This window comes from Lepus europaeus, chromosome 18, assembly GCF_033115175.1.
Source record: "Lepus europaeus isolate LE1 chromosome 18, mLepTim1.pri, whole genome shotgun sequence".
Lineage (NCBI taxonomy): Eukaryota > Metazoa > Chordata > Mammalia > Lagomorpha > Leporidae > Lepus > Lepus europaeus.
In genome coordinates this window covers 136,969-163,834 of record NC_084844.1, presented here as the reverse complement: position 1 = coordinate 163,834, position 26,866 = coordinate 136,969, and the positions used below count along the sequence as shown (strand labels likewise).

At 48.6% G+C, this 26,866-nt stretch overlaps 1 protein-coding gene across 3 annotated transcripts in view; it reads right to left on the bottom strand.

Annotated features, from left to right (window-relative positions):
- Window positions 1-26,866, bottom strand: part of B3GNTL1 (UDP-GlcNAc:betaGal beta-1,3-N-acetylglucosaminyltransferase like 1) — a 91,374-nt gene that overhangs the window by 53,965 nt on the left and 10,543 nt on the right. For all 3 annotated transcript variants that reach the window (XM_062175523.1, XM_062175524.1, XM_062175525.1), the window contains 2 exons: window positions 25,863-25,927; window positions 8,153-8,218 (listed from right to left, as the gene is read on the bottom strand). In XM_062175523.1, the coding sequence (XP_062031507.1) occupies window positions 8,153-8,218; window positions 25,863-25,927 (131 nt within the window). The remainder of the gene's footprint in view (window positions 1-8,152; window positions 8,219-25,862; window positions 25,928-26,866) is intronic.

The window sequence follows — 26,866 nt, the reverse complement described above, 5'->3', positions numbered from 1 at the left end:
AGGTATACTACTGTGGGTAGCAGGCATTTTTTTAAAAAAGATTTATTTATTTATTTGAAAGTCAGAATTACAGAGGGAGAGACACAGATAGAGACAGACACACACACACACACACACATAAGTCTACCATTCTCTGGTTCATTCCTCAAATGGCCAGGGCTGGGCCAGGCCAAAGTAAGGAGCCAGGAGCTTCTTTCAGGTCTCTCACATGGGTGACAGGAGCCCAAGCACTTGAGCCATCTTCTGCTGCTTTCCCAGGCCATCAGCACAGAACTGGATGAGAACTGGAGCAGCCAGGACTTGAACCAGCACCCATGCAGGATGCCTGTGCGCATAAGATGGCAGCTTAACCCCACTATGCCACAGCGCTGGCTCTGGTGGTAGGCATATGAAGCACTAGACCACCCACCCACACCCACACCCACACCCCTCTCGAATTCCTCACCTATCATGGACACACAGAGCATACTGTGAGCCTAAGATGGGTGCTACCCACACAAGGCTCTGGCGGGGTCCAGGCCCAGACTGTACTGAGGACCCACATCCCCTTCACCCTGCCTGAGCTGGGCAGCATGGTCCCTGCCACAATGCTGCACTGCTTCCCTTCCGAGCATATGGCCTGAGTGGAGCTAACACAGCCTCGGTCACTGGCTTTCGAGACACACCCCCCCCCCCCGCCCCCGCCCCACCCCGAGCCCTTTTGCAGGGTTCTGCTGGAAACAGTGCCAGGACATGATGCCCTGTGGTCTCACTGGGTGCCCCTCAGCCAGGTCATTCCTGGCTTGGACTACCACTGCTAATCTGCTCTGGACTCTCATGCACAGGTTTTTGCTGAACATTTAGTTTTCACTGGCAGTTGCTGGGTCATAGGGTGGTTACACGTTCGTTTTTTTAAGGAATTCCCAAACTGCTTCCTGGCAAGACGGCTGCCTGATTTCACATTCCTATCAGCAATGTACTGGTTACCCTGTTTTTCTGCAGTGCCACCAGCATCTGCCACTGTCAAAGTCTGCATTACAGTCATTCTGACAAGTGTGTGGTGGGCTCTCAATGTGATTTTAATTTGGATTTCTCTAAAGGTTCATTTTCTAATCAGAATAAAACACACTTGACCACAGATATATACTTCTCTTCATTTATACTGCTGTATTCTATCTGTGAACCTTTTATTTCTCTCTCCTCAAAGCACATACTAAACTAGCTGACTTCTTCCAAATTCCATGAAGAAGTCACAAGTGTGGAGCTCCTGAGACATTCTGTGCATTTGTGCCAACAGGTGAGGCAGGAAGTACAGGTTCCTGGAGTCAGTCCCACAAGGAATCTTGAAACTCCAAACTCATGTGGGGAATATTAGCATCTGTTGGCTAAATCTGAGAAAAAAAGGTCAAAACGTTGAAAGGAGGGATATTGAAAGTGGGAAGGAGCCTGAGGGGTGTGGCCTTGGGTGTTTCCCAAGCTGGCCACACCATACTCTATCTTGCCTGCTCTCACATGGTAACCAGACCCTCATCTCATTGAGAGGAGGGCTCTGTGCCCCTCCCCCTTGAATCTAGGCCCAGATTGAAAGGTAACACAGCCTCTAATGGGTTCTCTTGGGACATTTGTTCTTGGAATCTGCCACCACACTTAACACCAGCCAACCACATGGAAGGGTTGGGGGGCATGGGGCAGGGCAGGGGGATTCCAGCAGCCAGCCAGTCAGCATTCTCACAACTGTGAGTGTGCAGGAGCCTGCAAATCCTAGCCTCAGCCGTCCAGTATGTCCAGCTGAGGCCCACTGTGAACACAGCCAAGCCATTCTCCTTGTAGAAAGGAATTCAGTCCTCCAGGTGAGCCCCTAACCCCTCTACATCACACAGTCTGGCATAGCTGCATTGTCTGAGGAGGCCTTCAAAGCCCACTTGCCCCTGCCCACAGTGCTAGGCAATGTTGGCTTTGGCTTCTGATGTGCATGAGAGTGCACACAACAACCACTAATGAAATAAGGAGACCTGAGAATTCAAGTTCAAAATCACACTGGGGCAAAAGAAAAACACGTTTCTGACACGATGTGAACTCCCCCTGGGTTCACTGTCCTCTGCTTTAGGGGAGGCTGCTGGCAAGATGGCACTGCATCTGGGGTGTGTATGATTACCAGGTAGGCAAGCCTACCCTCAGGGCCCTGTTCCTGGGGCATGTCTGTCCCACACCGAATCACCAGCACCAGGGTTCCACGTACTATTCCCAAGTGGATGGTGTGGTGACGAGAGGATGAAGAGCGCCTGTCACCCTAATGCTCCCCAGTGAGAGTCGCTCAGACCACAGCCCAGAGACCCCTGGAGCTGCCCCTAGGAACTGGGCAGCTTATCAAAAAGAATCTTCCGCTCACTCAGTCCCGCTCACTCCACACCGGTGTGGAGACTGAGTCCAGCACAGTGTTCAGAGGTGAGGCCTCTGGAGAGTGAATGGATTTGCTGGTTGGGCCCTGGTGGCTTTATAAGCAGAGGGACCGAGACCAAACAGACATGGGAGCTCTGTGTCACCTCAGGATTCTGCAGCAAGAAGGCCATGGCCGGGGCCAGCGCTGTGGCTCAGCGGGTTAACGCCCTGGCCTGAAGCGCCGGCATCCCATATGGGCACCGGTTCTAGTCCCAGCTGTTCCTCTTCTGATCCAGCTCTCTGCTGTGGCCTGGGAAAGCAGTAGAAGATGGCCCAAGTCCTTGGGCCCCTGCACCCGCATGGGAGACCCAGAAGAGGCTCCTGGCTCCTGGCTTTGGATCGGCACAGCTCTGGCCGTTGCGGCCAATTGGGGAGTGAACCATCGTATGGAAGACCTCTCTCTCTCTGCCTCTCTTCTCTTTGTGTAACTCTTTCAAATAAATAAACCTTAAAAAAAAAAAAAAGAGAGAGAGAAGGACATGGCCGTACCCTACACCTCGACCTTAGACTTGCACCTCCAGAACTATAGTCCAAAATAATCCTCTTTTCATTATGAGGCAGTCATTAAAGTAATGACAAGCTGACTGACATATGAGGTTACAGTCTACTATTATTTATTAAAACACAACAGAAGCAGGCACATTTACCACTGGGTAAATGCCTGCCAGTGATCATTTACTTTAAAATTTTTTTTTTTTATGATTTATTTTGTTTGAAAGGCAGAATTACAGAGAGAGAGAGAGAGAGAGAGAGAGAGGGAGAGAGAGAGAGAGGAGTGTGTGTGTATGACAGAGAGAGAGAGAGACCAACCTTCTATCTACTGGTTCACTCCCCAAATGGCACAACAGCCAGGGCTGGGCCAGGAATTCCATCCAAGTCTCCCATGTGGGTGCAGGGGCGCAAGTAGTTGGGCCATCTTCTGCCACTTTTCCAAGCACATTAGCAGGGAGAGGGATGGGAAGTGGAGCAGCTGGGATTCAAACTGGCAGCCATATGGGATGGCAGCATCACAGGTGGTGGCTTAATCCACTACTCCACACTGCTGGCCCCAGAATGAATAGATTTTATTCATTTTAACTCTATTATTTTAATCTTGGCTGCTCTTGGTACCCATTTTATGAAATTTGTCCCTTAACAGCACACAGCTAACGATAGCTGAACATCACATCAGCTCTGGACTGGATTCTGGCCCAGAACTGCAGGTAAAACATGAATGGTCCAAGGGTGACAGGAGATCACTGCTGATGTCCTTCTGTTGACCACCAAATGGTGGTTCCCTAAGAGAACGGCCCTAGGAAACATGTACCAATCAGAGACAGACAGACATCATCGAGGGCAACTGACATCCAGGGCAAAAGGCCTCCAGACTTTTGCTGACAGGACACAAGGAGGCGGGTGGCACCAAAGAAGCTTTTGAGGAACTGGGTGAAGGTGCCTCCGACACCCTCTTATTTCAGAGTGCTGAGACAGTGACAGAGCCCGGAACCCAGTGGACAGCCAGGAGAGAGGAGTCCCTGTAAGAATCAAGTGGGACTCAAGTCCAAGGAGCCAACTGCAAAGTGCCCTCAACCACTCTTCATGCTGCTCCAGGGACCATGGTGGGCCAGGGACAAGCAGAGGCAGCAGCAGCCGCTGGGTCTGGAAAACCCTGCTGCCTCTCAAGCTTGATCAGCTCAGCCACTGCAGGCCCGTGAGGCAATGCTCATCCCCATGGAAAGCAGGGCTTGCCACATGGCACACGGCAGGCCTCTGGCTGCAGGAGTCTTGCTCCCTTGCAGCTCCTGCCTATTCTCCCTGTAGCCTCGCCCCTGGCTGATACAGGTCAGACTCCGTGTGGAGATAAGACACTTCCCCCCAAGGAAAGTCCATGAGATTGTCCCTTTGGTGGACAAAGGATGGTGAGATCGTATGGGTACAGCACCTACCCCACAGGGTGGTAAAGATTTGAGGAGGGGGTGGGGTGTTGATAAGACAGGGAAACAATGGCTCTCACCCTGCCTCACTCTGAGATGAAGACCATATGCTCACACAGAGGTTCTGCTGCCCCAGCTCTCCCACCTATGCCCCACCTGGTGTGACGAGTTTGGCACTGATACCAAACCCAGGCTGCTCTGATACCACAGACCCTGGATACTCTGGTGCTGACAGCAAGCCACCAGCCCATCCTCTGGAGCTGTCGGGACCCAGGGAAGGACAACTGTCAACTTTCGAGTTCCCTCTTTCCTGAGGACCCAGGGAGGGGCCTCCGTGCACCACTGCACCTTGCTCTACCAGGCACCCATCCAAGGTTTGTGTCCCTAAGGCTTTTCATCCTGGTTTCCTACCCTGTGCTTTTGCTCAGATGACCCCCCAGGATGGCTCCCTTCTTGCTCATCCTTAAGACCACCCACTCCAACCCCAAGCAAACAGAGGCACTTGGCTCCTTCTAACTCTTGTTCCAGAACTTCTGCTGAGGGATCAAGGAATGAGTGAATAGGGGCTGGTGTTGTGGTGTAATGGGCTAAGCTGCCGCCTGCAGCACTGGCATCCCATATGAATTCCAAGGCCCAGCTACTCCACTTCCAATCCAACTCGCTGCTAGTGTGCATGGAAAAGCAGCAGAGGATGGCCCAAGTGCTTGGACCCCTGCCACCTGGTGACACAGATGGAGTTCCTGGCTCCTGGCTTTGGCCTGGTCTAGCCTTGGCTGTTACAGATATTTGGGGAGTGAACCAGTGAATGGAAAAGCTCTCTCCCCTCCCCCCACCTCTCTTTGAGTAATTCAGCCTTTCAAATAAATAAATAAATCTTTAAAAAGTATGACTGAGGAGGCCGGCACTGTGGCATAGTGGGTAAAGCTGCTGCCTGCAGTGCTGGCATCCCATATGGGCACCAGTTCGAGACTCGGCTGCTCCACTTCCAATCCAGCTCTCTGCTGTGGCCTGAGAAAGCAGTAGAAGATGGCCCAAGTCCTTGAGCCCCTGCACCCATGTGGGAGACCCGGAAGAAGCTCCTGGCTTCAGATCAGCGCAGCTCCTGCCATTGCGGCCATCTGGGGAGTGAACAAGTGGATGGAAGACCTCTCTCTCTTTCTCTACTTCTCTCTGTAACTCTTTCAAATAAATAAAATAAATCTTTAAAAAGAGTGAATAAATACAAATATTATATTTGGAGCTGTCAAATGATGCCCAGAATGTAAAATTTAAAACATTCTGGGGACAGTGCTGTGGTATAGTGGGTAAAGCTGCCGCCTGCAGTGCTGGCATCCTATATGGGCACCAGTTCAAGTCCTGGCTGCTCTACTTCTGATCCAGCTCTCTACTATGGCCTGGGAAAGTAGTAGAAGATGGCCCAAGTCCTTGGGCCCCTGCACCCACGTGGGAGACCCGGAAGAAGCTCCTGGCTCTAGATTAGCCATTTGGAGAATGAACCAGTGGATGGAAGACCTCTCTCCCTCTCTGCCTCTCCTCTCTGTGTAACTCTTTCAAATAAATAAATAAATCTTTAAAACAAACAAAAAAAAAAGTTCTGCAGTGGTTTATATTCAATTGCACGAGTTATAAAGGCTGTCATCAAGGATCTTTAGTTCCTAATTAAGTGGTTTTCTTGTAAATGGCCATTTTAAAGAAAATGACCAAGTAAAAGCATACAGCCAGCATTCATTTCATTCTTTCAGAACAAAGTCTACAATATAATTGACATAATCGCCAGCTGGCAACTGCAAATTAAGATTCTTGTAGGTCGTGATTAAAAATAAAACTGGCCTCACAATAACCACCTTTCTAAAACTGACTTTGTTTTGGTGGAACAAAACTATGATGACATCCCTAATTTTCCTACAGAAGAGGCTCCTGGCAGGAGGAAGGGCACTGATACCTGTGCAGTTAGAAGAAACACGGCAGGAGAAGCAGCCAGGTTTCCCCCTGAGTATCCAGAAAGTGGAAGGCCAGGAAGAAGACACAGCCTAGAAATCGAAACACTTCGTAGAAATGCAAACCCAGGCTGCTTTGATTTAGACAAACGAGCAGCTTGCATTCTCCCAAATTCCTGGGCATCCCCAAATACCACAGTTCATCAGAACCCATGACATGAAGAATGGCCAAAAGTAACCTCATGAATGAAACCAGTCTGTTTAACTTTTCCAGCATGAAAATGAAGACTTATCTGAAAGTATCTCATTCTCTAAAATGTCAACACTCATCACAAAATTCTTAGAAGTTTCCAGTGTATAATGCATTTTAAATACTTTGAAACTGTTGTTTCTGGCTGTGTAAACATCACTCTGAATGCAGCCGGGCCCTCTTATGTAAGGATGACTCACCCAGTTTCACAGAAGCCCAGGGCCCAGGGCAGTCTGCTCGACTTCAATTTGATAGGATTACTCAGTTGTAGGAAGAAGCAAAGGGAAAGAGACCTGCTCCAAGCATTTAACTTGACAGTCCAGAATACTTGAACACTGGGAGAACCGGGCCACTGCTCGCCTGTAACCACTGTGTACACTACCATCATAGCTGCCAGCCCCAGGGAAGGAAATGTCTGCAAATGCCGCTCTCAGCATCTCCCTTACACGACCTACACAGAAATTCACCTAGATGATCTTTTTTTCTTTTTTTCCCTTTTCCCAACAAAGGAACAAAACTCAAAAAGTACAGTCTGCATACCTACTCTCTTGTCATCTGACTGAGAATGTGGCAGCACCTCTGGGGGCTGAGACAGAAACCCCTGAGGCATGTGAAGCCCAATGCCAGCCAGCAGTCCTGGGGGCCCAGTGGACTCCTCCCTCTGGCACAAGGACCGGGTCTGCTGCCCGACACCGTAGATAGTTCCTGTTATTTTTCCCAATCAGAGAGGCATAAGACATGGAATATTCTGGAATATTCATGGAAACTGCTCTCCTGTGCATACTGGCACTTATTCATGGTAAACTGCTCCTGACCCTTCAAAAATCTGATGAAAGCCCAGAGTTCTCTCACGCCCTCACTGAAAAGCCAGTGCACACAGAAGCCCCCACACCCACCAGGGCCTTGCCCTGAGGACCCTGCACACCCACAGTGGAGGCAGCTTTTTTTTTTTTTAGAGACTTGCTTATTTATTTGAAAGGCAGAGTTATGGGGGAGGGGGAGGGGAGAGGGCGGGTTGAGAGAGAGAGAGAGAGAGAGAGAGAGAGAGATGAATCTTTCACCCACTGTTTCATTCCCCAAATGGTTGCAATGGCCAGTGCAGGGCCAGGCTGAAGCCAGGAATTTCATCTGGGTCTCAAGAGCACTTGGGTCATCCTCCATTGCTTTCCCAGGCACATCAGCAGGGAGCTGGATCAGAAGTGGAGCAGCCAGAACATGAACTGGTGCCTATTTGGGATGCTGGCTACACCTGCTACACCACAATGCCAGCCCAAGAGGTGGCCAGCACTGTAGCTCACTTGGTTAATCCTCTGCCTGCAGCGCCAGCATCCCATGTGGGCACTGGGTTCTAGTCCCAGCTGCTCCTCTTCCAGTCCAGCTCTCTGCTGTGGCCCGGGAGAGCAGTGGAGGATGGCTCAAGTGCTTGGGCCCCTGCACCTGCATGGGAGACCAGGAAGAAGCACCTGGCTCCTGGCTTCGGATAGGCATAGCCCTGGCTGTAGCAGCCATTTGGGTAGTGAACCAACGTAAGGAAGAGCTCTCTGTCTCTCCCTCTGTCTATAACTCTATCTATGAAAATAAAATAAAATAAAAAAAGAAAGAGAACCACGATGGAAAGAAGGCATCATACTTACACTGGTTGGGTGCTGGGCAGCAGCTTCATGTTGCAACCTCACCCTCTGGGGCATCATCACGTCGTCCTGTAAGAGAGAGCACACCCTGACTTCTCAAAAAGCAACTCCACAAATAAGTCAAACAATAGCAAAATAGGCAAATGCACCCATTGGTGAACTTGGATGGGCAAATCCACCAAGAGCCTCACCAGAGAAATGCAACTGTTCAGAGAGGAAGGAATGAAAACCCTGGCAATTCCAGTGAGGCCAGGTTCCCTTCCTACAGGGCTGGGAAGGCGGGCACAGACGGTGGGAGACAGCCTGGCACTACCCAGCCAGCTGGCAGATATGCGTCCCTTAAGACCCAGGCGTGTAGCCACCTGCGGTAAAACATGCACCAGGGGAAGGGTGTGGCAGCTTTGCTCAAGTGTGGGAATGACCCAGTCATGGGCATCAGCTGGAGACACAAACCGTGCCAGTTGCTACTTTGAAGAAATGTGTACTTGTTCTGTGCTGCTCCTTCACTCACTGTTAGGTCTGTGGCTCCTACTTATGTTTCTGCAGCTGTTACTGGGTTCCCTGTGGGATGGCATTCAACAGTAGTAACATGCAGTTTACTTCCCAGGTGATAACTCAGGGATGCTGGGTTAGTCCCACACCCCTTGTGCCTCTTCCGTGCACACCCCACATGGCAGCATGCCTGCGTCTTAGGGGACATGCGCCCTCTGGCTGGACAGGGCCAGGCTGCCTCTCATAGAGTTCTGCCCATCCTCTTAGCCCCACGGGGGATAAGAACCACTACCGTTTGGAATTGAGAGGATTTATTCCATTTACTTATACTAAAACCAGGCAAGATTAACAGTGTTTTTAAAGAAATGTACACACAATACAAACCATAAAGAAACACAAGTGCATTAGGTTCCAGAGGTGGCCACTCTGTGAGAAGGGGGCTAACAGCAGGGAAGGAGGGTGCCCCAGGATGTGGCAGGCTGTTCTTGACCAAGCAGTGGCTACAAGCACACAGCAAGAGTCACTCACACACACACACACACACACACAGTGGAGTCACATGCACACAGCAGGAGTCACACGCACACAGCAGCAGTTACATGCACACAGGAGTCACACACACACAAGTGGTAGCAGTCAACCTGAACAGGTATTTCAAAAAAAGCACAGGCTGAGAGAAATCACAGGTTAACACATCTCTGTCCACTGTTGGTAAAAGCTGGGCGGTGGCTTGCAAGGCTGCTGAGAGGGGAGGCCTGGTTTATGGCATGCAGGAGGACCATCTGAAGGACAACCCTCACCCACCTCCAAAGGCAGGGAGCACTGAGAATCAAGCCTGCAATCTGCCAATCCCCAGTGCAAAGCCTGACCCTGGTCCAGGTTCAGGTTGAGGTGTCCTTTGCAAAGGAGTGCCTCTAACCCCTTTCTGGAACCAAGACCAGCCAGGGCTTGTATTTTGTTGGTCCCCAAAATATTTACCAAACAAGGAAGTGGATTTAGCTCAGTTCATTCATTTACAGAACATTCACACACTCTGACACTTAACCACCCTCCCCTATGGCTGGAGACAGAGCAGCAGCATTGCTCTCACTGCGCAGCCAAGGAAAATGAAATTTGGAAAGGCTATTTTACTCACTCAGTCATGCAGCAATTGCATTTCATAGGATAGGACGCCCGATCCACTGCCAGGTGGTCCACACAGCACTGCTCCTGACCCACGACCTCCACCTGTGCGACCACAGGACGCCCGACCCACTGCCAGGTGGTCCACACTGCACTGCTCCTGACCCAGGACCTCCACCTGTGGGACCACAGGACGCCGACCCACTGCCAGGTGGTCCACACAGCACTGCTCCTGACCCAGGACCTCACGGCACCACAATCAAGGGTGGCTGTGGGCTCGGGCTTGTGCAACTCACTGGTCTCACCTCTTCCTCACCGTCCTGAAGTGCTGGCTCCAGAGTGCTGGAGGCACAATGACAGGACCAGCTGGGCAGCCACAGCTGCAGGGTCTCCAGAAGGCTGTACATGCTCTGATTTGGGGTCCAGTATGGCACTGCACCCCCATCAGTCAGGACTCACATGTCCAGGAATCGAGGGGTGGAAAAAGGAACAGTACCACTTGCTTTGACCCCACTGACTCACTATCAAAATTCTGCTTCAAGTTCCTGCAACTTTCTACTCTGCCAGCCTAGAGGTCTTGGTTCCAGAAAGAGGACGCTTCCTCCAGGGGGCACGGCAACAACTCCTCTGAACTGGAAGTAAAGATGCCACTGCCCACTTCGGACCTCCATACCCCTGGGTCAGCAGGCTCAGAGAGGTTACAGGGCCGGCTAGGGCCACTGGCCCCAACTACCAAGGGGAACTGCCCTACTGTCCACATGAAGGTGAGGGAGCAAGTGTGTCTGGCATACAGGGGACCCCTTAGGGTGTGTTTTAGGGTTGCCATGCCCCGAGTTTAGGTCTGTGTCTAATTACAACAGCCCAATCCAGGCAGGAGCGTGAATGCCGCAGGCCTGACAGGACGAAGGCTGGGCCACCCCATCAGCTTAAGGACCATGGCCCACTGAGACGCTTGCTGAAGACAAACAGAAATACAGGGTGGGTAGACAAAGAGCTACAGCTTCCAGCAATGACCACATGATAGTTACAGAAACAGGACTGCAACTGTCATGAATGTGTGTATATACAAGGGTATTTCAGAAAGGATGTGGAAAACAGAATTAAAAAGTGAGTTTGGGAGCCAGCACTGTGGCATAACTAGCAGAGCTGCCACCTGCAACACCAGCATCCAATATGGGTGCAGTTTGTGTCCCAACCACTCCACTTCTAATCCAGTTTCCCCATTAATGGCCTGGGGAGGGCAGCTGAGGATGGCCCGAGTGCTTGGGCCCCTGCCACCCATGTGGGAGACCAGGAGGATGCTCCTGGCTTCAGCCTGGCTCAGCCTTGAAGCCAGCTGGGGAGTGAATCAGCAGATAGGAGATCTTCCCCCAACAACATTCAAATAAATATAGATATTTAAAAAAAAAAAAGTGAGTTTGGGGGTGAGGTGGCACAGCAAGTTAACCAGCTGCCTGGGATGCCGGCATCCCATATTGGAGTGCCTCATTCTAGTCCTGGCTATTCCGCTTCCAATCCAGCTTCCTGCTAACCCTAATGCACCTGGGAGGCAGCAGGTAATGGCTCAAGTGCTTAGGCCTGTGCCACCCATGTGGAAGACCGAGATGGGGTTCCAGGTTCCTGGCTTCAGCTTGGCCTCGCCCTGCTGTGGGTATTTCAGGAGTGACCCAGTGGATGAAAGATCTCCATCCCTACCCTTTATTGCTAACTTTCTCTCTGCCTTTCAAATAGATGAAAATAAATTTTGTTTTTAAAAAATGAGTTTATTTTGGTGTAAAAAAATGTTGAAACCCATGCATATGTGGTGTCTTCAGAAAGTTCACAGATGTGTATTATGAAAAAACTATGCCCGGATTTCGACTTTTTTTTTTATTTTTTCTAATTTCTTGATAGGCAGAGTGGACAGTGAGAGAGAGAGACAGAGAGAAAAGTCTTCCTTTTGCTGTTGGTTCACCCTCCAATGGCTGCTGCCACCGGCGCACTGTGCCCAGTGCACCACGCTGATCCAAAGCCAGGAGCCAGGTGCTTCTCCTGGTCTCCCATGCGGGTGCAGGGCCCAAGCACTTGGGCCATCCTCCACTGCACTCCCGGGCCATAGCAGAGAGCTGGCCTGGAAGAGGAGCAACTGGGACAGAATCAGGCACCCTAACCAGGACTAGAACCTGGTATGCCGGCGCCGCAGACGGAGGATTAACCTATTGAGCCGCGGTGCCGGCTGGATTTCGACATTTTTTACACTAAAATAAACTCATCTTTTAATTCCATTTTCCATACACTTCCCAAAGTCCTCTTATAATTGCCTAGAGTTTCCTCACTCTCAGAAGTCAAAGTACATTCAAATACAAATCTCCTGCCCTGCTGGGTGGCTAAGTAAAGTCAACATCTGCAAGGACAAAGAGAAAACTGAAAACACTGCACACTCACTCACCAACAAGCTGTAGTCCAAGGATGGATGCAGTGAGCAGACATTCAAGCCCGAAGAATGGATAGCAGGGCCGGCCCCTGAACCACTTCAGAGCCACAGTGACTGTAGGTTATAAATGAGCTCCTTGATCTCTCACCGCCACTCTGCTGAGAGGAGGGAGGAGGCCAAAGTCCCCACTGTACATGAAAGCGAGGGGATGTTTGAACAGCAAGCTGGGCTTTGCTGGTGGGGCTGTGATCCTACCACCTTCACAGGAGGCGTCCCCCGCAGGCCCCTCCTCCAGCTCTGGGCCAGGTCTATGGTGCTCACAGCTGGTGCCAAACACCAGGAGCTGATTTTAACCGAAGTCAGCTGGCATTCGGAGGAGAGAGGTTAAAAGGATAGAACTTCAAAAGCCCAGTATGCATTTCAAGTAGCTGTCCCAACCTGAGGGTGCTTTCGGAAATGCCATTATTTGTGAACCCCAAAGCGTGCAAAATTCCCAGACAGGCTGAGATTATAAAAGAATAACCAGCTAAGAAACATTCTTGGCAGCCTGGGGAAAGAATTTAGATATATTCTAGAAACCCCATGAATGCAGAATGAAACACTACATCCTTTCTGACCATAAAAATGTGGAGTAAGAAAGGCTACCCTGGCTAAACTCAGGATTAGAAGCAGCAGCTTCTGCGTGAGGTGCCCCTTACTAGACAACATTCCTGAAGCTGCAGGCCTCAGATCCGACTGAGAGGCCCCGGCCAGGACCAGGGTAGGGAGGGTGGAGGTGGAGGCTACTAGCAAATGATGAAAGTAACAGGCAACAGCCGCAGTTTCTTTGCACGGGAGAACAAAAGTCCTTTGTGTTTGTTAAGCCTTCTTTGTGTTTGGCTTTTAGACAAATTTAGACACCGCTGGAAATTACCTGGTCGTACCAAACCCCTTAGGGAACAGGGCAGACCCAGCTGTTGCTGGGTGCCTGTGTCCAACATAATGAGGTGACCAGGCTCTAGGGAGTTTTCATACTCACAACATACTAACCATCTCCCGGGCTCTCCAGACACCAGCTGGGGTCCTGTGGCCGAACTAGTCTGACACTGACCCCCTGAAGGTGGTGCAGACACCACAGGTCACAGCTCAGTTCTCACTGTGCCCTCTTCAGACACCATCACAAGGACTGGGGGCCCAGGGCACCCACACATGTGAGCGACTTGGCTACAGAGCCGGGGCTCCCACCGTCCCTGCTCGGTGTGGTTGCTTTTGCTCTCATGCCCCTGCTCTTGGGGAATCACCTTCACCAGTTTCTCATGAAGGATGTGATGGGGGACGAGGAAGAACAGCCAGATGACCAGGTGCAGGGCCAGGGCCCCAGGTGCAGAGCTTCTGTCCCCGTAGGGCTGTGGGTGCCACCCCCGGCACCCCCAGGGGCTCCCAACCCAGGAGCTCTCTGGACTCCATCGTCTGGAGCTTCTGTGCAGATTTCCTCACACAGGCATGACCGACTATTCGTTCAACCTCCAGCCCCTCTCCCTGTGGAATCGAGGGTTGGTAATGCCCCGTGCTGAAGCTCTCCGGGGGCCACTGAGCTACAGCAAAAGATGAACCTGTCCCCCAGGAAGTCCAAAGAACTTAGAGCTCTGAGCTAGAAAGGGAACAGAGTCCAAATGCATATTTCTGATATCACAATATTTTATACACATAACCTAATTTTCCCCAAATCTTAAGTTACAGAGGAGAAGCAAACAATCCAAGCTGCCTATTCCTGCAACCCCAGGAGCAAAGGCTACCCACAGAAGTGACAGGTAGCTCACAGCAAGCAAATAGCTGCTCTGCTTAAATTGGGGAGTTACATAAAATATTTTAAAAGTCTTAAAGGCAACAATGAGTTAACAAGATAGTAGTGAATTACTGGGCCAAACTCTAAGAGAAGGCATACTACTAGAGAGGGAAAGAGCCCCATGTGGCCCTAAGACCTCTGCCAATCCAGAAAAACAGTGAATTCACTTAAGTCTGGTTTTGATAACACTGCAAGGCTGCAGGAAACAGAAATGGAAGCCAAGTGTCTGTTCAAGGTCGGGGGCTGGGAGCTGTCAAACTCCCAGGCCACCAAGGGTTCCCTCCCAACGAGGAGGAAGAGGGGAGCTGAAGCTGAGTGGACTTCCCATGCAGGCCTCACACAACCAATGGAGAACTGCTCAAACACAGTGACCAGTAGACAGAGACACAAAGTTACAGACAAGGCCCCAGGCATTCAGAGTATCCACCAAAAATGTTTTAAGACTTAGGCAAAGGATGGTGTTGTAGCGCAGTGGATAAAACCACAGCCTATGATGCTGGCATCCCATAGGGGCACCAGTTCATGTCCAGGCTGTTCCACTTCTCATCCAGCTCCCTGCTAATGGCCTGGGAAAGCAATAGAAGATGGCCCAACTGTTTGGGCCCCTGACTTCCACTCACGTGGGAAACTGGAAAAAGCTCCTGGCTTTGGCTTGGCCCAGCGCCGGCTGCTGCAGCCATTTGGAGAATGAGTGGATGGAAGATCTGTCTCTCCCTCTCTCTGTGTAGCTCTTTCAAAATAAATAAGTTTTTTTTAAAAAAAAAGACATGCAAAAAAAAAAAAAGCCTATTAAAGAAAACAAAAATGTGTAAGACATAGACCAGGCATAATGGCACAAATATTGTTTTATGAAGTAATTAGAACAAAATTTGTAGAAACAGAAAGTAGAATACTGGTTAGCAGGAGCTCAGGGACAAGTTACTGTTTAATGGGGGCAGAGTTTCCAGGGGAAGATGGAAATGTTCTGGAGGCGGATGGCGGTGATGGCCACACAGTGGTGTAGGTGTGCCTACTGCCACAGAACTGCACAGTGAAGTGATCTGAAGTGTCAATTTTATGTTTTGCATACCTAACACACATGAAAAAATGAAGACAAACTTGAAGAATTAGAAAAAATACAAATCCAAATGAGGCAAAAACCAGACAAATTTAACAGCAGAATAGATGTTTTTAAAGAGATCATCAGTGGCCGTGAGAACTTCTCGGACAAGATCTCCTCCCCCACCTCCAGGAGCAGGGCAGGGGGCAGGCGCCTCCTCCTCGACTTCCAGCAGGGAATCCATCCAAAAAAATAAAACTACAAGAGATAGTCACTGAGCTTGAAGATTTATCAAAAGAAATTATTCAGAATTTAACAAAAAGAGGCCAGAAAATGGAAGATAGAAAAAGGGGAAAAACAACAAAATAACAAGATAAATTATAAAGGTGGGGGGGCTGGGGGGGGAGAATAGAGGAGAGGCAATATTTGAGGAAGCGACAGCTAAAACGTTTCAAAACTGGTAAGAGCACCAACCAAGTTTTTTTTTTTTTTTTTTTTAAAGATTTATTTTACTTGAAAGTCAAGAGTTACACAGAAAAGGAGAGGCAGAGAGAGAAAGACAGAGAGGTCTTCCATCCGATGGTTCACTCCCCAATTGGCCACAATGGTGGGAACAGCACCTATCCGAAGCCAGGAGCCAGGAGCTTCTTCCAGGTCTCCTACAAAGGTACAGGGGCTCAAGGACTTGGGCCATCCTCTACTGCTTTCCCAGGCCATAGCAGAGAGCTGGATCGGAAGTGGAGTAGTCGGGTCTCAAACCGGCGCCCATATGGGATGCCGATGCTTCAGGCCAGGGCGTTAACCCGCTGCGCCACAGCGCCGACCCCATCCAACTAAGTTTTTAAAGCCCAGTAAATTCCAAGACAGACAAACTCCAGAAGCAAAGCCTACTCCCAGAAATGGGTGAATAAACGGTTTCAGAACAGTATTCTTGATGAGGACAACTGTAAGATCTAGAAAAATTATTTTAAAATGTCCAAGACACCTGTTAAAGGCACTGGAGAGATATTAAGGTCAAAGGACGAAGACGTGGAAGAGCAGAAAACCCCAAAAGGTGAGAAACAGCATGCACCTGAGGGAGGCAGGCTGGCTGCCATGCAGTCACCTGCCCCTCAGGGCAAAGTCAGCCCTGGAGAAGGTGAGAGACCACCCAATTCCTTCTACAAACAGCTCCTCATGGCACCCACTTGCCTGAGAGCTGCCAGAAGAGGCTGCAGCTCAGAAGGCGCCTGACACTGTCAGGGCCAGAGGAAAGACCTCAGTGAGAGACCTGGGGGGACAGAGGCTGGGGCTACTCAGGGCTTTCAGCTGAGACAGGGAAAGGGCAACCAGAAACAGCGCTGTCGTCATAGGCTGGCTGCCCACCAGAAGCAAAACAAACCCTCAGTTTCTAGAACTTTTCAAATTCATGTTCCAGGACACAATTAAAAGTAAAGAGGCAAACAAGAAGACAAATTGTGCCTAAAAAAGTAAATGAAAGGAGCATAAAACAGAAGCAGACCCACAGAGAACCCAGAATGGGCTGTGAGGCACGGACTAAACACCACAGTGAGTGACACATTCAGAGCACTCAGAGACAGTCAGAAAGTGCTCCTAAGTAAAAACCAGATGGAAATTCCAGAAATAAAGAACAGGACAACAAAGTAAGTACTCAACAGACAGGCTAGACAGCATTCGAGACACAACCGAAGAGGGAATTAACTGGATAAAATATAAGGGTAATTTCAAAAGTTCATGAAAACAATGGATTTAAAAGGTAAGTTTATTTTGCTGCAAAGAAATGAAAATCCGTACAGGTTTTTCATCATATGCGTTCTCCATGAACCTTCTGAAGACCCCTCGTAGACACACTGGTGCTCAGCAAACCAGATGGCTGAAAACTTCAGAGCAACAGATGGGAGACTCAAGTGCAGTGTGAAAACTGCAACAGGACAGCAAGGTGGAGAGTGGGGCTGAAAAACCTCTCCACAAGTCATGGCTGAGAATTCCACAAACTTGAAGGAAAAAATAGAGAGAGGTCTTTAAAAATACCACATTGTCACACCAGAGTAAAAACAAAAACAAAGCACGAGCCACCTACATGCTGCTTCAAGAGACGCACCTCATCAAATACTGGACAGGCTGCAAGGACATGGGTGAAGGACACAGAGCAGTATGGTGCTCACACCAAACACTGCAGATCAAAGACAAAAGCTTACCAGGGGGACAGCACCAGGGCTCAGTGGGTTAAGCCTGTAATGCCAGCATCCCATATGGGTGCCGGTTCAAGTCCTGGCTGTTCCTCTTCCAATCCAGCTCTCTGCGGTGGCCTGGGAAAGCAGTGGAAGATGGCCCAAGGCCTTGGGCCCCTGCACCCACATGGGAGACCTGGAAGAAGCTCCTGGCTCCTGGCTTCGGATCGGTGCAGCTCTGGCCGTTGCAGCCATTTGGGGAGTGAACCAACAGACAGAAGACTTTTCTCTGTCTCTCCCTCTCACTGTCTGTAACTCTACCTCTCAGATAAATGTTAAAAAAAAAAAAAGCTTACCAGAGACAAGAATATTTCCTATAGGCAAAAGAATCAGACCCCATCAGCAAGACACATGATAAATACACACATCCCTAACAACAAAACCTTGCCCAAAAAATTATAACAGTCAGAATTGGAGAAATAGACAATTCAACAATAAAATATGGAAACTTCAACAGTCCACTATTAAAGATGGATAAGGCCAGCCCGAGGCTCAATAGGCTAATCTTCTGCCTGTGGCACAGGCACCCCGGGTTCTAGTCCCGGTTGCCCCTCTTCCAGTCTAGCTCTCTGCTGTGGCCCGGAGTACAGGGGAGGATGGCCCAAGTCCTTAGGCCCTGCACCCGCATGGGTGACCAGGAGAAGCATCTGGCTCCCGGCTTCGGATCAGCGTGGTGCGCCGGCCGCAGCGGCCATTGGAGGGTGAACCAATGGTAAAGGAAGACCTTTTTCTCTGTCTCTCTCTCTCACTGTCCACTCTGCCTGTCCAAAAAAAAAAAAAAAAAGGATAAAACAACTAGACAGGAAGTCTGCAAAGACACATAAGGTTTTAATAACACTGTCAACCAGCTGACATCTTCAGGAAAGTCATTCAACAACAGGACAAATTCTTCTCAAGGCACAGGGAACATTCCTAGGACAGGTGACGCACTTGCTATAAAATCAGTATCTGGCTGGCGCCGCGGCTCACTAGGCTAATCCTCCGCCTTGCGGCGCCGGCACACCGGGTTCTAGTCCCGGTCGGGGCACCGGATTCTGTCCCGGTTGCCCCTCTTCCAGGCCAGCTCTCTGCTGTGGCCCGGGAGTGCAGTGGAGGATGGCCCAAGTGCTTGGGCCCTGCACCCCATGGGAGACCAGGAGAAGCACCTGGCTCCTGCCATCAGATCAGCGTGGTACGCCGGCCGCAGCGTGCCAACCGCAGCGGCCATTGGAGGGTGAACCAATGGTAAAGGAAGACCTTTCTCTCTGTCTCTCTCTCTCACTGTCCACTCTGCCTGTCAAAAAAAAAAAATCAGTATCTGTAAATTTAAAAGGACTAAAATCATGCAAGTATATTATATTCTCTGACTATAAGAGATTTAAATTCGAATTAGGAAATAGGAGGATACCTGGGAAATCTACCACCAGTTCAAAATAGCATACTAATTTTGTTAAAGATTTATTTTATTTGCAAGGCACAGTTAGAGAGTGACAAAGAGGGAGAGAGAGAGAGACAGACGCAGAGACAGAGACATCTTTCATCTGTTGCTTCACTCCCCAAATTGCCACAATGGCCAGGGCTGGGCCAGACCAAAGCCAGGAGACAGGAGCTCCTTCAGGGTCTCCCATGTGGGTGCAGAGGCCCAAGGACTTGAGCCATCTTCTGTTGCTTTCCCAAGCACATTAGCTGGATTAGAAGTGGAGTAGCCAGGACTCGAACTGCAGCCCACATTGGATGCTGGTATCCCAAGTGGCGGCTTTACCTGCTATAACACAATGCCAGCCCCCAAAATAGCATACTTCTAAAATAACCATTAGGTTGAAGAAGAAATCACAAGAGAGATTGGAAAGTATTTTGAACTTACCGAAAACAAAATCATGACAAACATGATATAGCGAAAGCAGTGCTTAGAGAAAACTGGACAGCTATAAATGCTGTATTTTTTAAACTTAAGAAACAGCAAAAGTGAAGAGCAAACTAAACCCGAAGTAAGCAAAAGGAAGGAAATAATAAAGACTAGAGCAGAAATCAATGGAGTAGAAAAAAAAGAAAAAAATTAATGACACCAATGATTGATTGATTAGGAAAATCAAGAAATTAGCCAGAGTAGAGACAGAAAACTCTTTTTATCAAGTGGTAAATATTTTAGGCTTTGCCAGCCACATATGGTTGATGGCATATATTTTTTCTGTTTTGTACTTGTTTTATTTTTCTAACACTTGAGACCATTCTCCCGCAGGAGCCACTACAGAACAAGCTGCTAGTGCCTGCGGGCCCCTGAGCTAGACGGACCCAGAGACAAAGACTGCATTACCAAAATTAAAGACTCAGAGAATACTGTAACAACTGAATGTCAACAAATCACACATAAATTCAGATGTAACGACACATTCCTACAAAAACACAACAGACTGCAAATAGCTAAAAAAGAAATACAAAATCTGGAAAATATATAAAAAAGAATTAGGGGTCAGTGTTGCAGCCCGGTTGAGCCACTGCCTTTGATGCTAGCATCCCATATGGGTGCTGGTTCAAGTCCTGGCTGCTCCCAGCTAATGCATCTGGAAAAGCAGTGAAAGATGGTCCAGTACTTGGACCCCCGCACCAGCATTGAAGACCAAGATGAACTTCCTGGCTCCTGGCTGCTGCAGGGCCTCAGCCCTTGCAGCCATTTGAGGAGTGAACCAGGGGAAGGAAGACTTCTCTGATTCTCTGGCTCTTCCTCTCTTTGTAACTCTGCCTTTCAAATAAAATATATAAATCTTTTTTAAAAATGTAGTATTTAAAAATCTCTCAATTCCAGATGGCATCAACAGTGAATGCTGAGGTCGGCGCTGTGGTGCAGTGGGCTAACGCCTGGTCTGAAGCACCAGCATCCCATATGGGCGCCGGTTCTAGTCCAGCTGCTCCACTTCCAATCCAGCTTTCTGCTATGGTCTGGGAAAGCAGTAGAAAATGGCCCAAGTCCTTGGGCCCCTGCATCCACGTGGGAGACCCAGAAGAAGCTCCTGGCTCCTGGCTTCAGATCGGTGCAGCTCTGGCCGTTGAGGCCAATTGGGGAGTGAACCATCGTATGGAAGACCTCTCTCTCTCTCTCTGTCTCTCCTCTCTTTGTGTAACTCTGACTTTCAAATAAATAAATAAATCCTTAAAAAAAAAAGTGAATGCTACCAAACATTTAAGAAGAAATAGCATATTTACAAAGTCTCTCTGAGAATGGAGGCAGTGGGACACTAACTGGTTCATTCTATGAGGTTAGTACCTAAAACCAAAGCAGCTAAAGATATCACAGAAAAGGAAAATTACAGAATAGCATCCCATATGAGCACAGAGGGAAGAATTCTCAACATGCAGAAAGGGTTTCATATGATGACCAGCTGGGGTTTATCCCAGGAAAGCAAGGTTGCTTTAACATCTTAGAGTCAACTGATTTCATACAGCATATTAACAGAAGAAAAGAACAATCATTATGTGATGAATCAGTAACTGGAGAGGAAGCATGTCACAAAATCAAATGGTTTTTCATAATAGAAAGTCTCAATGTAGGGACAAAAATGAACTTCCTCAACATGATGAAAAGCATCTACAAAAGTGCTACAGTGAACATCTTAATGATGAGACTGAATGCCTTCTCCAAGACTGGGAACAAGGGACACTTGTGTCACATCATATAGCATGTTCTGGTCAGTGCACTAGGCAAGGAAGGGGGACAAAAGGCACTCAGGTCAGAAAGGAAGAGAAGCTGTCCCAGTTGGCACACAACATGATTTTACATGTAGAGAATCCCAAAGAATTCACAAAAAAGTAGAACTGATAAACAAGTTCAACAAGGTCACAGAAGACAAGATTGAAACTAAGCCTCTATACAGTGCCTTCAATACAGACACTGTATACCATGAGGCCTGTCTCCACCCTCCCTCCCCTACTTCAAGTGTCATTTCTCCATCTTTCTGATAGCAAACCAACCCCCTATTCAAATTAACTCAGCTACAAGGTTCTAATTACTGGACTCACAAAACCATTTGCTTCTCCAATAAGTTACACCTTGACGGTCAATGTTGCCTTGGATGTCTTTTCCAGGAGTTCCAGGTCCATAGCAGAAAATCCCTTCCACTTACATGCAGCCCCCAGACTGAAGCCCATTTGGCCATCACAGAAATTCCCAAAAGTGGGGCCAGCGCTGTATCGCAGCAGGTTAAACTGCTGCCTGCAGTGCCGATATCCCATATGGGTACAAGTTCAAGTCCTGGTTGATCCACTTCCGACCCAGCTCCCTGCTAATGCACCTGGGAAAGCAGCAGAAGACGACCAAGTGCTTGGGCCCTGTATGCACATGGGAGACCTGGATGAAGCTCCTGGCTTTGACCAACCCAACCATTTGGGGAGTGAAGCAGCAGATGGAAGGTCTGTGTGTGTGTGTGTGTCTTCCTCTCTCTCTCTCTCTGTAACTCTTTCAAATAAAATAAATACATCTAAAAAAAATTCCCTAAAGAATCCAGTATCACCAGCCAAACAAGGGAAGACCACATGCACCACTAACCCGCCAGGAATCTTTTTTTTAAAATTTTTATTATTTTTTATTTATTTGACAGGTAGAGTTATAGACAGTGAGAGAGAGACAGAGAGAAAGTTCTTCCTTCCGTTGGTTCACTCCCCAAATGGAAGCCATAGCCAGTGCTGCGCCAATCCGAAGCCAAGAGCCAGGTGCCTCTTCCGGGTCTCCAATGCAAGTGCAGGGGCCCAAGCCTTGGGTCATCCTCCACTGCCCTCCCGGGCCACAGCAGAGAGCTGGACTGGAAGAGGAGCAGCCGGGACTAGAACCTGGTGCCCATATGGGATGCCGGCACCGCAGGCAGAGGATTAGCCAAGTGAATCATGGAGCTGGACCCCCTCCAGGAATCTAGACACATACTGAACCCACACTTCTCACCCCAACTTCAACCCATAAGAACCTTCACCCCTAACCCCTCAGGGAGCCCTGGATTTCAGTGGTACCTGCCCAACTCCTTGCTCTGTGCTTGACAATAAATGCCTTCTTCTTCCACCCCATGTCAGTGACCAGCTCTCAGCACATGAGGAAAGCAGACCCAGTTTTGGGCGTGCTAAGACAACTCCTCCAACCAGTTTTGGAATTGTTCTATTTCAAGATCAAAATGTAAAAATCAACTGTATTTCTAAACCCTAGCACTGAACAATCTGAAAACAAAATAAAGAAAATAGTATATCCACAATAGTATCAAAAGAATAAAGTATTCAAGCATATATTTATCAACGTAAGTCCATGACTTGCACACTAAAAGTTACAAAATATAACTGAGGGAGTTACAGAAGTCAACGGAGAGGCTGTCCACCACCACTAACAGGAGGACTCAATCAACACCTCCATCACTACAGTGACAAGAAATAGAAATAAAAGGCCCAAGGCTGGGGCCAGCACTGTGGCGCAGCGGATTAACGTCCTGGCCTGAAGCGCCGGCATCCCATATGGGCTCTGGTTCGAGACCCAGCTGCTCCACTTCCTATCCAGCTCTCTGCTGTGGCCTGGGAAAGCAGCGGAAGATGGCCCAGGTCCTTGGGCCCCTTCACCCATGTGGGAAACCCAGAAGAAGCTCCTGGCTTCAGATTGGTGCAGCTCTGGCTATTGCAGCCAATTGGGGAGCGAACCATTGGATGGAAGGCCTCTTTCTCTCTCTACCTCTCCTCTCTCCGTGTAACTTTGCTTTTCAAATAAATACATTAATCTTTAAAAAAAAAAAAAAAAAAAAAAGGCTCAAGGCTTAGAAAGGCCAAGGCCGGTGCTGTGGCCATACAAGTGCTGGTTGAAGTCTCAGCTGCTCCACTTTCTATCCAGTTCTCAGCTATGGACTGGGAAAGCAGTGGAAGATGGCCCAAATCCTTGGGCCCCTGCACGAGTGTAGGAGACCCTGAAGAAGCTCCTTGGTCCTGGCTTTGGAACAGCTCAGCTCTGGCCATTGCGGCCGTTTGGGGAGTGAACCAGTGGATGAAAGGCCTATCTCTCTGTCTCTAGCTAATTCTGCCTTTCAAATAAACAGATCTTTAAAAAAGAAAGGTGAAAACAATTAACTCTCATTAGTCACTCACCAATATAAATAATCCAAAAGAACATAGCAAGTTTCTGTATACAAAAATAAAATTAGTATACTTGTAACCTACAAATTTTTTGTACTATGCCACTTAACAATAGTATCAAAACACATCGGGGCAGGGGCTTGGCCTAGCTCTTAAGACACCACATGGGATGCTCACAGCCCATATCAGAGTCCCCGGGTCCTGCGAGGCCCGCAATGCTGGGATGGTGGGGCGACGGCATTCTTTGACAAGAAGCACCAGAGACGAGTTTCGGTGAATATGTCCGTTTATTAACAATCAAGCATAAGCTTTTAAAGGGCAGGCAGAGGGGGGCATAGCTAATTCAGGGCAACACTAATTTCATAGGATAAAGCCAATATTGGTGCCGCTAAGCTTCTCCAATCAGCTTGAAGGTCAAGTAGCCTATGGTAGCTTTCCAGGTGGTTCTAATGGGCCTGGGCCACACACGAGAGCTGTTTCCCTAATTGGTAATTAAAAGACCCTTTGATGGAGGAGAGGGGTGCTGGGGGGGGGGGGTGTGCCTCGGGCTCCTGCTGCCTGCCAGCGGCCAGGCCACCCTAACCTCCTGCATGGGCTAGGCAGGCAATCCCCCAGCCAGGCACAGGATCACCCACACCTGGGTCTGCGTCTCTGCTCTGCCTCCGATTCCAACTTCTTGCTAATGTGCACCCTGAGAGACAGCAGGTGATGGCTCAAGTACTTGGGTCCCTGCCACCCACATGGAGTTCCCAGCTCCTGGCTCTAGCCTGGCTTTGTCTGCAAGAGCAAGGCTCTTTAATATGCAGTTTCACTTTGCTTATACACATAGGCATATGATTCCTCCTCAAGCGCCAAGACCTCCACAGAGGTCGAGGAGAAGAGCTGAGTCAATGCGGGATTTAAAGAGGTTCAGCTGTGAATTATTTCAGCACAAGCAGAAACTCTGAACCTGAACTGACTCCTCCAGCGGGCACACACAGAAGCCCTGCAGAGCCCAGGCTCCCAGCACGGGGTGGGCCTGGCCACAGGGGAGGCCGGCAGTACACCCAGGGAATGTTCTTAGAGTTTACTTAAAGTAATGAAGACAAAAACCCGTGGCTGACTACAGCCTCAATGTGCAACTGTGGGCTCTTTTTCACGCACTGTGATTATGTGTTCTGTGGTTAAGAATTCTTCATAAGCATCACAGGAAATCCCTCACACAGATCTACACGACTGTCTTTAGCAGCACTCCACCGTCACGTATTACCTTGTTTCTAGTTTCTGCCATGATCAATCATTCAAAGCTGCTTTGCACACAAGTCTCTCTCAGAGCCACTCAGAAGTACAATTCAACACTCGAAGCCACAAGCTTTTTAAACTCCCAGAACAAAATGCAATTATTCTGCCACCCCTGTAACAATTTATGCTTTCACAAAGCTTTATTATTTTGGTTTTGAAAGGTGTCTAAGGGTTAGCACTGTGGTGTAGCAGGTAGGGCCGCCGCCTGCAGTGCTGGCATCCTATATGGGTGCCAGTTCGAGTCCTGGCTGCTCCACTTCTTTTCCAGCTCTCTGCTATGGCCTGGGAAAGCAGTGGAAGATGGCCCAACGCCTTGGGCCCCTGGACCCACATGGGAGACCCGGAGGAGGCTCCTGGCTTTGGATTGGCTCAGCTCCGGCCGTTGCGGCCATCTGGGGAGTGGACCAGCGGATGGATGATTCTGCCTTTCAAATAAATAACAGATAAATCTTAAGAAAAGAAATGTGTCTAACTACTTCGTGTTTACTCACAAAGGATTTAAACAGTCATAAAAGTTTATCTGTCACTTTCAAGTCCACCTTCACCAGCCTCCACTCCTGCCTGTGGCCCGTTTATCTACTACTGGTTTTCTTATCCACTTCTATGAATTATTTCTATTTAAGGCTAACACTTTTAAGTATCATATTTGCCAATATCATCTCATTTATCTTCATTTTGTTTATGCTGTTCTCTGCTGTGCAATTTTACACTTTTTGTAATCTTATTTATAATTAATTAAGTTCGTAAGTACAATGGCAATTACACCGCCAACAACCTACTAACCTCAGCTTTTCGTATGACCATATTAGAAAAATGATTTCCGGGGCTGGTGTTGTGATAGAAGGTTAAGCCTCCATCATATGGAATGCAACTCCAGCATCCCATATAAGTACCAGTTCAAAACCCGACTGCTCCACTTCCCCTAGCGTCTGGAAAAGCAATGGAAGATGGCCCGAGTGTTTGGGCCCCTGCACCAATGTGAGAGATCTGGAAGAAGCTACAGGCTCCTGGCTTTGGCCTGGCCCAGCCCTGGACATTGTGGACTATTTGAGGAGTGAACCAGCAGATGGAAGATCTTTCTCTCTCTGCCTCTCTCTGCCTCTCTCTCTCCCCCCTCCCTTCTCTGTAACTCTGCCTCTCAAGGAAAGATGATTTTAAAGAATCCTACTAAAATGTACAACTACTCAATTATTCAACTAACATACATACATACATTGCAAACAAAACAAAGGGTTACTTACTGAATCCAAAAAGCAAAGGTAAGACCCTGAGCTCTGTGCAATTGCTTGATTTTTAGAATATCCAACTGTTGAGAAAATGAAAAAGAAGTTATTTCATAATTCAACGTCAAAAGAAGTCTCATAAAGCTTAGTATACTATGCATTATCAGGAAGCTAGGAACATTTTGTACAACCCAGCAAAAATTAGGTCAGCTTTCAAAGGAATGAGAGGGACATAGGTGGGGGCCAGCATCCTACACTAGTGACCAATGTGAGTTTGACGATAAGACACCCACAGTCCATCGGGCTCCACGGTGTAGCAGGATGTACTTGTGGGAAGAAAAGTAAACTTAGTACACACTTAGTAACTCCTGGACATAGTTTATTTTATTTTTAAAGATTTATTTATTTATTTGAAAGGCTGAATTAGAGAGAGAGAGAGACAGAGATCTTCTAGCAAGTTCACTCCCCAAATGGCTGCAATGACCAGGGCTGGGCCAGGCCAAAGCCAGGAGCCAGGAGCTTCATCAGGGTCTCCCATATGGGTGGCAGGGGCCCAAGGATTTGGGCCATCTTCTGCTATCTTCGCAGGTGTATTAGCAGGGAGCTGGATAGGAAGTGGCGCAGCCAGGACTTGAACTAGCATCCATATGGGATGTCAGCATGGCAGGCAGCAGAGTGGCTTTACCCACTATGCCAAAGTGCCGGCCCAAGGACATAGTTTCATAGAAGCAAAAGTAAAATGTCTCAGAAAGAGGTCTGTAGAGTGCATCCCGAGGACAGTCACAGTCAGGGTCTGGTCTCAAGCGGAAGTAGAGAACTCACACTTGTGTGATCCGTTGTTAAAAATCTGTTAAACCAAACATTTGATAGGGCAGCTATCTGAACCTGTGCTGAAGCCACGCCAGTGTCCACCACATCTGAGTGCATGCATATCCAGCATTGATTACAAGTCCTCTGCCTGGTGCAGACCAGCAGAACCCATCTGCATAGTCACCAAGAGCAGCATGTGTCCTTAAGAATCC